This window comes from Plasmodium inui, assembly GCF_000524495.1.
Source record: "Plasmodium inui San Antonio 1 unplaced genomic scaffold supercont1.6, whole genome shotgun sequence".
Taxonomy (NCBI): domain Eukaryota; phylum Apicomplexa; class Aconoidasida; order Haemosporida; family Plasmodiidae; genus Plasmodium; species Plasmodium inui.
This window is the reverse complement of record NW_008481840.1, coordinates 939,334-948,603: the sequence shown is the minus strand read 5'-3', so window position 1 is coordinate 948,603 and position 9,270 is coordinate 939,334. Positions and strand designations below refer to the sequence as shown.

General features: G+C 43.0%; 2 protein-coding genes across 2 annotated transcripts; one reads left to right on the top strand and one right to left on the bottom strand.

Annotated features, from left to right (window-relative positions):
• Positions 1-1,513: 1,513 nt before the first annotated feature.
• On the top strand, positions 1,514-6,262 carry C922_01972 (elongation factor 2; the record flags this gene model as incomplete). The annotated part of the gene is made up of 4 exons (XM_008817571.1): positions 1,514-2,564; positions 2,614-5,152; positions 5,483-6,014; positions 6,200-6,262. 4 exons carry the CDS (start codon positions 1,514-1,516, stop codon positions 6,260-6,262), a joined length of 4,185 nt encoding a protein of 1,394 aa, XP_008815793.1.
• A 958-nt stretch (positions 6,263-7,220) lies between these two features.
• C922_01971 (hypothetical protein) lies at positions 7,221-8,069 on the bottom strand (the record flags this gene model as incomplete). The annotated part of the gene is made up of 2 exons (XM_008817570.1): positions 7,221-7,816; positions 8,006-8,069. 2 exons carry the CDS (start codon positions 8,067-8,069, stop codon positions 7,221-7,223), a joined length of 660 nt encoding a protein of 219 aa, XP_008815792.1.
• Positions 8,070-9,270: the final 1,201 nt, after the last annotated feature.

The window sequence follows — 9,270 nt, the reverse complement described above, 5'->3', positions numbered from 1 at the left end:
GTTTATCTTCAATTGTGTGAAACGAAGAGGGGAAAACACAAAATTTGTTTATTTATTTGAATTAAAATGTGAAAAAAAGTGTTTGTCACTTCTTTGTTGTCTTTTGTTTTTTTTTTTTTTTTTACAAAACAGCAAGGTGCAATTATGCAACATTTTGTGAGAACTCCCTAGGGGCTACCCATATGACTCCTACGATGCCAAGGACAGAATATGTTGACCTGTGTGTGTGCTCCTTGTGGTCAGGGGAAAATGACTTACAAGAAGAATCCGTATGGTGCATTTCGGCTTTTTCATAAATGGCGGAAAGGGAAATTTAAAAAAATAAAATAATAAAATAATAAATAAATAAAGTGCGCACAATTAAATTGGGTAGAGTAAGACCAACCGTTTTACCGGTTCATGTTGATCTCTTCGCGTTTCGCATCTTCGTAGGTCCAATGTGCGACATATGCAACCTTATAGTGAAGATACGCGCAACAATCCCCCGGCGTGTGTTCCACGTGACAAAAGGAGCACCGTACCTTTAGCTCAAATGGCAACTAATCTTTGGTCAGCTTTTTAGTTAAAGACTTGCCTCTTCGTTTGTTTTGCCCCCTTTTCCTTGTAGGAAGAAGGTCAAATTCCGGCATGGTTCCTCGACTCCTTCCATGAGGCATGCGTCGGGATTACCGCGTACTGCGAGTGTGAACACATGCACAGCGTGACATCCCCTCTATGCGAAGAGGAACTGGCCACAAAAGCACGATCTAAGTGGGAATTGCAATTTGTGCTTACATCCCTCGGGAAGCCGGTCACCGATACATGTGTGACCTCGCTTACATGCTCACACTCTGACGTGCATATTTCGCCATTCTTAGCAATATGCTGAACTGAACGCGCACCACGAAATGGAACAAACATGCCCCCTGTTTTTTTCCCTCGCCAACTTAATTCTTCAGCCCTAGAAATTTCAATACATATTTTATGAGCGCGTTTATAGAGTCAACACCCCAGTTTGGTTTCCTCCACCCACCTTTGAACACGTGATCCCTTCTGCGCCTTTTTTTTAAGTCATGACCTTAGTCTACGTAACGATCGTATTCGCCAATTATCAATTTTCCACTCATAGTTTTCCACTCATAGTTTGCCACTCATAGTTTGCCACTCATAGTTAGCCACTCATAGTTTGCCACTCATAGTTTGCCACTCGTAATTTTCCACTCGCAGTTTCTTACTCCCAGTTTGTTACTTCCAATTTGTTACGCCTCTTTTTTTTTAGTGTTCATGCAACTTTAGCCAAACGCAGAAGCTTCTGCCTTTGGTTTCCCAGGCGATACTTTTTTTTCCTTACAATATTGGTTTTTGCGATGCCTCTTTTGTGCAACCCCATTTTTTGCTGACGCTTTTGCGCATTTTTGCTTCCTCCATCCGATTGTTGCGCATTGTCGTAACGCTTTGTGCCCTCTCTATCGGCCCTTTTGTTTCCCCGTTCATCCCACTCTGCGCCGCGCACCACGCCCGACTGCTCGGCAGCATGGATTTAGTAAAACACCTTAATAAAAATGAGAGGATTCGCAACATATGCATACTGGCCCATGTAGATCATGGGAAGACCACCCTGGTCGATAATCTGATAAGCTCTAACAAAATTATAAGTGACAAGAACATCGGGAAGGTGAAGTACCTGGATAGCCGCGAGGACGAGCAGAAGAGGCAGATCACCATGAAGAGCTCCAGCATCCTTTTGAAGCACACTTACAACAAGGCCTACTTGGACGAGTTGTTCCGCGACCGGGGGGGCGACCCGAAGCCGGGAGTGGACAAAGATAGGCACGTCATTAGCGCGGAGGGGAACACCTCCAACAAGCAGATTCCCACCGCGAATGGAGAAGAATTCAAACCCACTGCAGGCCCAAATGACAACGCGAGTAGCACTCGCAGCATCATCAAGAGGAGAGAGGAGACGCAGGCGTCCTCGTTCGCCTCCGCAGACGCCGAAACCGCGGAAGATAGAAACACACACCTTATTAACATCATAGACACCCCCGGACACGTCGACTTCTCCTCCGAAGTGTCCACGTGCATTCGAATCTGTGACGGAGCACTGATATTGGTGGACTGCATAGAAGGAATGTGCAGCCAAACCAAAATTGTATTCAGACAAACGTGGAAAGAAATGATAAAAAGTATTCTTGTCATTAACAAAATCGATAAGCTAATAACCAATCAAAATATGGACAGCATAAGTGCATACGAACATATAAATAATATCATCGAGCAGGTCAATGCGTACATTTATCAATTATACGTCGAAGAAAATATGAACAACGAGAATGTTGAAACGTCTGAATTGGAGAAGTACACGTATTCCCCATTAAAAGGAAATGTCCTCCTGTGTAGCAGCACACACTCCTGGTGCATAGATATGAACATCTTCTCCACTCTCTTCTGCAAAAAAATGAACATAAATATGAACAATTCTGATAAAATAAAAAAATACCTGTGGAGTCAATATTATTTCAATACCAAAGAGAAAAAAATCTTAAAAATATCAAACGATACAAGTACATACGCAGGCAACAATAGTAGTGGAAAAAAAAAAAAAAAAAAATTTATTCTCACTAGTGGTTTTAGATTTTTTATGGAAAATTTACGACATTACAACAATAAATAGGGATGACGAACAGATAAAAAAATTATGTCTCGAGTTAAACATTTCTACCTATTTTTTAAAAAAAAATCAGCAGAATAATGTCGAAAATAATACGTTCATTCTCATTTACATCATGTCGCATTTTTTAAATTTATCAAGGTCAATTTTTAATTCCTGTATTGAAATTTTTCCTTCGCCCAAAAATATGGACCCAAATAGACTCTTCAAAATTTATCCCTCATTGTATAATGAAGACATCTATCGCAACATAATTGAATGTTCCTCCTCCACGGACTTTACCATCATTTACATTTCGAAATATATTTGTGCCAATGTGCAAAACAATACTCTTATAGGCTTCCGAGGTTTTTATGACAAAAATACCTTCCTGTCCATATGCCGGATTTATGCTGGCATTTTGTACGAAAATATGTTCCTCTACATTTGCGGCAGGGGAATCAAAACTGTGGTCAAGAAGATTTACATTTGCATGGGAGGGGACCTCCTACCCATTGGCCAGGCCTACGCGGGCAACATAGTGGCCGTCTACTTGTCCATCGTCAACGTGGATGCCTCACACATGGGAGACAGCGATGGTATGGGCGGCACCATTGGTAGAACTCGAAGCAGTGGTAGTGGCGGCAGAAGCGGTAGTGGAGACCAACCCAGGGAAAACGCCAAAAGAGAGGACGATTCTACTTCCCCCTGGCGACAAGATCACCCCCGATTCGAAACAGATAATATTATGAACCAGTCGGGAAACTTTCTCCAAGGGAAAGAAACCGAAGCGGAGACCGAAGCGCAGATCGAAGCGAAGACAGAATCCGGAAGCCCCAGCAATATACCCCTAAACATAAACTACCACGATGGGGGAAAAAACGATTTGCAGTACCTCTCAAACACGCTGATGAATTTGACAAAAAACAAACGAAGTAAAAAAGAGCACAACATATTTATAATGAACAGTGATGGGGTGTTTCTAAACAAAAATATCACTTTGTCCAATTACAAAAATGCGGACTCGTTTATCCTGCCCTTCACGGATACATGCTCAACCATACTGCATACCATAATCGAACCGAAGAACATTCAAGATATGAATAAATTTTTGTACGGCTTAATCCTACTCTACACATGTGACACATCCATCGACATCGATTTTAACGAAAGGGGGGAATACATTCTCAAGTTCTGTGGAGAAATACACATGCAGAAGTGCCTCTCCGATTTTGTAAACATTTACAGCAACATCGAAATTAAAACGTCCGACACGAATATTTCCATTAGGGAAGGAATACAAGAAAATGTCGTAAAGGTAAAAAGGAAGAAAAATAAAGTACAAGAAAGTATGAAAGATTTGCACACACATTATATCAAAATTAGCATGGACAATCAAGTCAAGTGCGGGAAGTGTTCTGCAAGTACGGAAGGTCCAAAAGAGGCCAACAATAGAGGTATCCCAGATAGTGACAGTGGAAGCGTAAAGGGGATAGAAAAAAGTGCCTCTCATAATACCGTCGATGATGACCGCGAAAGAACCAACTGTAACAATCCACGTGGCTACAAAATCGAACAAGCAGACAACCATTCGACAAGCATCTTCAGACACATCCAGCTCGAAAAAGAAAATCACTTCCTAAACATCCTTTTCAATTACAGTCACAACATAATCTGCCAAAAGCTAAACAACAACTCCTTTTACGTTTTTTTAAGTGCTCTAAATATGCCCACCAATTTGCTCAACTTTTTTGATAAACATTATTCAAATATACAAGCCGTGTTAGAAAACAGGTCCATATCTCCCTGCTTTTTAAATTATGACAAGACTGATTCGTCCAGCACAAATGAACACGTCATGTACAAGCAGTGTCTGATCAACCTGGAGAGGTGCGTCAACGATTTGTGTTTCTGCGACGAGGCAGTGGAGGACAAGTCCTGCGCCCCCGCGGGGTTGGACGGAGCCGATACGGGAAAAAGCGCTGTCAGTGGTGTTAGCGGTGTTAGTGGTGTTAGCGGTGTTAGCGGTGTTAGCGGTGTTAGCGGTGTTAGGGGTGTTAGCGGTGTTAGGGGTGTTAGCGGTGTTAGGGGTGTTAGCGGTGTTAGCGGCGTTAGCGGTATTAGCGGCATCAGCAGCATCAGCGGCATCGGAGGCGTCAACCCCGTTGGCATCATCGACAGTGTGAGGGAAGGCCCCGCGCCTGGCCCCCCCTGCAGCGAAGAGAAAGCCAGCCAGATGCGCAAGAACAAGAATTACCAACTGGAGCTCTGGGACGTGTGCGTGCAAAACGGAAGCGTCACCCTGCTGTACATCAAAAAATATTTTAGCAAAAAGAAAAATGACCAATACTTGCTAGACAACATCATAACGAATGAGAAGTACAAGGAGATAATTAACCAGAGGTCCTTCGTCGACACCTACCTCTCAGACACCAACAGCGACGTAAACATCTACTTGAACAATTTATGCCTCGGATTTAAGATGGCTTCAAAATATGGCCCCATCGCCCAAGAGCCTATCAGGTAAAAAAAAAAAAAAAAAAGAGACAGAGAGAGAAAAACCCTACTTGGTAAAGCATAGCAGGGGTTCATATCCTGGCAAAGGAGCGGCCATCTTAAACCCCGAGTACCACGTTGCGAACAACATATTCTATCCTTTTAACATAACGAGATTGCCATTTGGGATGTCTCTACTACATTGATACTGTTTGTGTGTTCATATGGACATAACGCTGGAGCCGCGTAGCAGTGGACGGTTATGGCACTACCCCACACAAATAGACATACGCAGCGTATGATCCCCCTCCCTACCGCTTCACCCCCTATTGGCCCTCCTCCCTACCCCCCTTGCAGAGGATCCCTGTTCATCATCGAGGGCCTAATAATTGACGAGGCAGAAAATGGAGACCTAATAGAAGACGTAAACCCAGAGGAAGAAAATAGTGAATATAAAATTAACGCAGGGAATATCATTGCACTAATGAAGGAAGCTTGTTTAAATGCTGTCCTACAAAATAAACTACGCATATTCGAACCCATGTTAAGATTAAATTTGACATGTGAGAGCAACGTCCTGGGGAAAGTCTACAACGTTCTGCTCAAAAGAAGGTGCTCAATTTTATCAGAGGAAATCAAAGATGGCTACTTTCTATACTGCATAGATGCCTACCTCCCTCTCTTTAATTCCTTTAAGTTGGCAGAAGAGCTAAGGTCGAAATGCTCTGGAAATGTTATTTATGATATCCAGTTCAGCCACTGGAACAAGCTGAACGAGGATATTTTCCTGTCAAATGATACCTCCACTGTCGTCTACGACGAAGACTTCGACGTTAAGTTGATGGATAACACGGCCACAGAGATTGTTAACTTCATTCGGAGGGCGAAGGTGAGCGATTGCGCGTGGGCGCTTTGTAGAGGGCGGTACTTTCTTCCTCAAAAAAGAAAAGAAGCACTGTGACACGGGGGGAGGCTGCCCAGGCCATCGCCCGTATCACTGCTTCTATCACTCCTTACGTCACCGCGCCTGAATGCTTACACCCCTTTGACGTGAAAACTTTCCCACCTCCTCAGGGCCTAGAAACGAAGGAGAAGATAATACAGAAGCCAGAGAAGCAGTGCACCCTCAAAAAGTAACACCCGCGGTAGCCATTTGGAGCACCTTACGATACTTCACTCGGCTACTCTACCCCAACGACGTCGTCTTTGCCATTTTTACGTGATCCATTTAAATGGGAAAATTCTTTACCCCTTCACAAACTGCTAATTTGTGCCTTTGCATCAGTCATATTGGTAAGTGTTGTGTGCCTACCGAGATCTAGGCCTGGTGACGCATTAGCAGGTAGCTATCAGTAGGTACATATGCACCCCTACACCACATACCTTCTTCAGTTTGCCTTTTCATCCTCTTCCCTTTTTTCTTTTTTTTTTCTTTTGGTAAACCTTTTAAGATTCCTCAAACCATTTGATTAACCCAATGTCTTGCACCTGTTATTATCGACGCTGCGATTCATTTGCACTTGCGTGTTAGTGTTACCATCTACCACACGGAATGGTAACATTTTGGTCAGAGACTGTAAAGCTCGATTCAACGCGTTGATCCAGTTGTGAGCGTCACGTCAGTGCACTGACATGTCGGCTTGCATGCCCCTCGGAGGAATGTTACCATTTCTCGTTCCATCGGTGCCTCCTTATCACGCTTTCCAAATTAACACGAACTGGTCGATAGGCCCTGTCTGCGGTTTCGATTGACGTTCACTTCGCGCAACTGGCTGTCTCTTCACGCGGAGGGTGTACAAAAAAAGTTACAAAATGTGACGAAAAAAAATAATTTTTACACGGACACAAAATGCTAGGCACATTATGGGCTACCACCTCGTTACATGTGTGGCCATCTTATAACAAAAAGAAAAAAAAAAAAAAAATTAAAAAGGGGGTACAGCGGGGATAAAAACGTTGTATAGACGCAATAAAGGAGTCACAACCTGGTCAAAAGCCGGTCACAAGCCGATCACAAGCGCACCTCCGAATCGCTGGGGCATTCCAATTCAGAGAACCATCCTACCTACGCGCAGCGACCAACTCGAAGACGGCGTCACAAAAATTTGTTCAAAACTGCCGTTATGCTGTTATCAACGTGGTTGTTCTTTTTCTTGTTTTTATTTTTCTTCTTATTTTTGACCTTGGTTAGGTCCTTTTTAACGGCCCTATCACATGCATCATTTGGTGTAGCATCATCGGGTACATGGTTCGTGCACGCTTCATTCTTGTCAACAGTTTTGCAGCACCTGTAGCCCCACTTCTTTTTCTCTGTGTCGTAATAGGAGCCATAAACGGCTTTGTGATTTTTTACAAAAACATCTTCACTATATTTTGACTTGACAAATAATTTGTTACAGGTTGTCTCCGTTGCATCATTACCATTTTGGACATTTAACCCCGGATGAACACTCACTACTCCGTTGGCCTTTCTTTTTGAGCTTCCTCTTTTACCTTCTCTGTTAATACTGTACAGATGATGTTGTGGATCATTTTTACATCCTTCTTCCTGCTCATTCTTCTTAAGCTGCTGTTTTAAAACGTACAGCTTGTATTGTTCTTCCTTTTTCTTCAGATATTTTTCTTCTTCTTCCTTTCGCTTTCTTTCCTTTTCTTCAGCTAGCCATACTCTTTCGAGGTTTTTTATGTTACCTGTGGGGTGGGGAAATGGATCATTAGTGGGAAGAATTCCTTGTAGACGGGGAACAAGACTGGAAAAGGAGTCTTCCTCCTCTGCGTGAGCGCCAACTGGGACATCCAGAAGTATTATGCCTATTTTACGCTAATGCGCTGCGTGCAGGGCCGTGCTTCCGGAGGGCCTCCCCGCCTCAACAATTTTACCTGGGTGGAAATGCTTGTGGTTTATGAAGGACGCACTCTTATTACCAATTTTGTTTATCCACATTTTTTTTTTTAGCAGAGCTGGAAGGGGCAACTGGCCGAAGGGGTAACTAGCCGAAGGGGTATCATGACATATGTTATATCTATGCAGTTACGTCTGAACTATTGCTCTCCTTTGGTGTCTCTCTTCCTTTCGCGTTTCCCCTATTTATGCTACTTCTTCCTCCACTTCGCTTTCCTTTTCCACTTCTCCTACAAACGGGGGGACTTGGCAATTCGCTTTCTCGAACTTTCGCGCTCACCTCTTTTAGGCAAACTTGCCGCGGGAAATTTTCCCGCCCAGGTGTTTAGATGATGAGATGGAAAAATCGGCCGTTCAGAGGGAAGCAGCAAGGGCGGGGGGGTAGCGAAAAATTGCGAGCTAGTAAAAAAAAAGAATAAATAATAAAATAATAATATGCATATATATATTTATCCGTACATCCGTGCTATGCTCAACGGGCGCGGCAATCCCGTCGTGAAGAGGAAATTTTTTTAAATTCGCGATCGCGCGCCGAGGGAAGCAACAGCTGGGAGGCCATTTAACTCGGGGGCCATCACATGTAACCCCATTCTGCATAATTTCGCGTGACAGTTGTAACTATCTCTACGTGATTAAATTTTTAGTGTGTTCCAGGAGAAAGAAAAGCACAACACAGTTTTGAAAATAGCCCTTGGATAAGTGCTCCTTTAACTGGCTCCCAAGGAGTTGATGTCATCATCCAGGGAACGCATCAATTATTTACATGTTTGTACATGCTCGTATAGTGACCTCCATTTGGGAAAAAAGCACAGGGAGCAAGTACAATTCTGCAGAAATGAAAATTAATGGAATGTAATGACGTAATCTTCTGAACGAACTGCAGCAAGTTCTGTCCAAAAAAATCGTCCTTTGTGAAGGGTTAACATCGCTCATTGTGCATCGAAAAATGTAAAAAAAAAAAAAAAAAGGAAAGAAAGAAGAGAAAACCAAACAAAACAAAAGATAAGAAAAAAGAAAAAAAAGAGCGATTTGTTAGAAAGGCAAAAAGGGACGTATATATATACATATTTGTCTATATGGCCCACATGGGGAAGCTCCTTCTGCCGAAAATGACACTCAACATTCATTTTGTTGGGAAGACACCTCTGCTAATTCATCTGGGTGCAGAACAGTGTAAGCAAATCGCTATGTTCATGAACTTGGCAGCGCTCATATGCCCCCACACACTAGAGATTAACGCAAC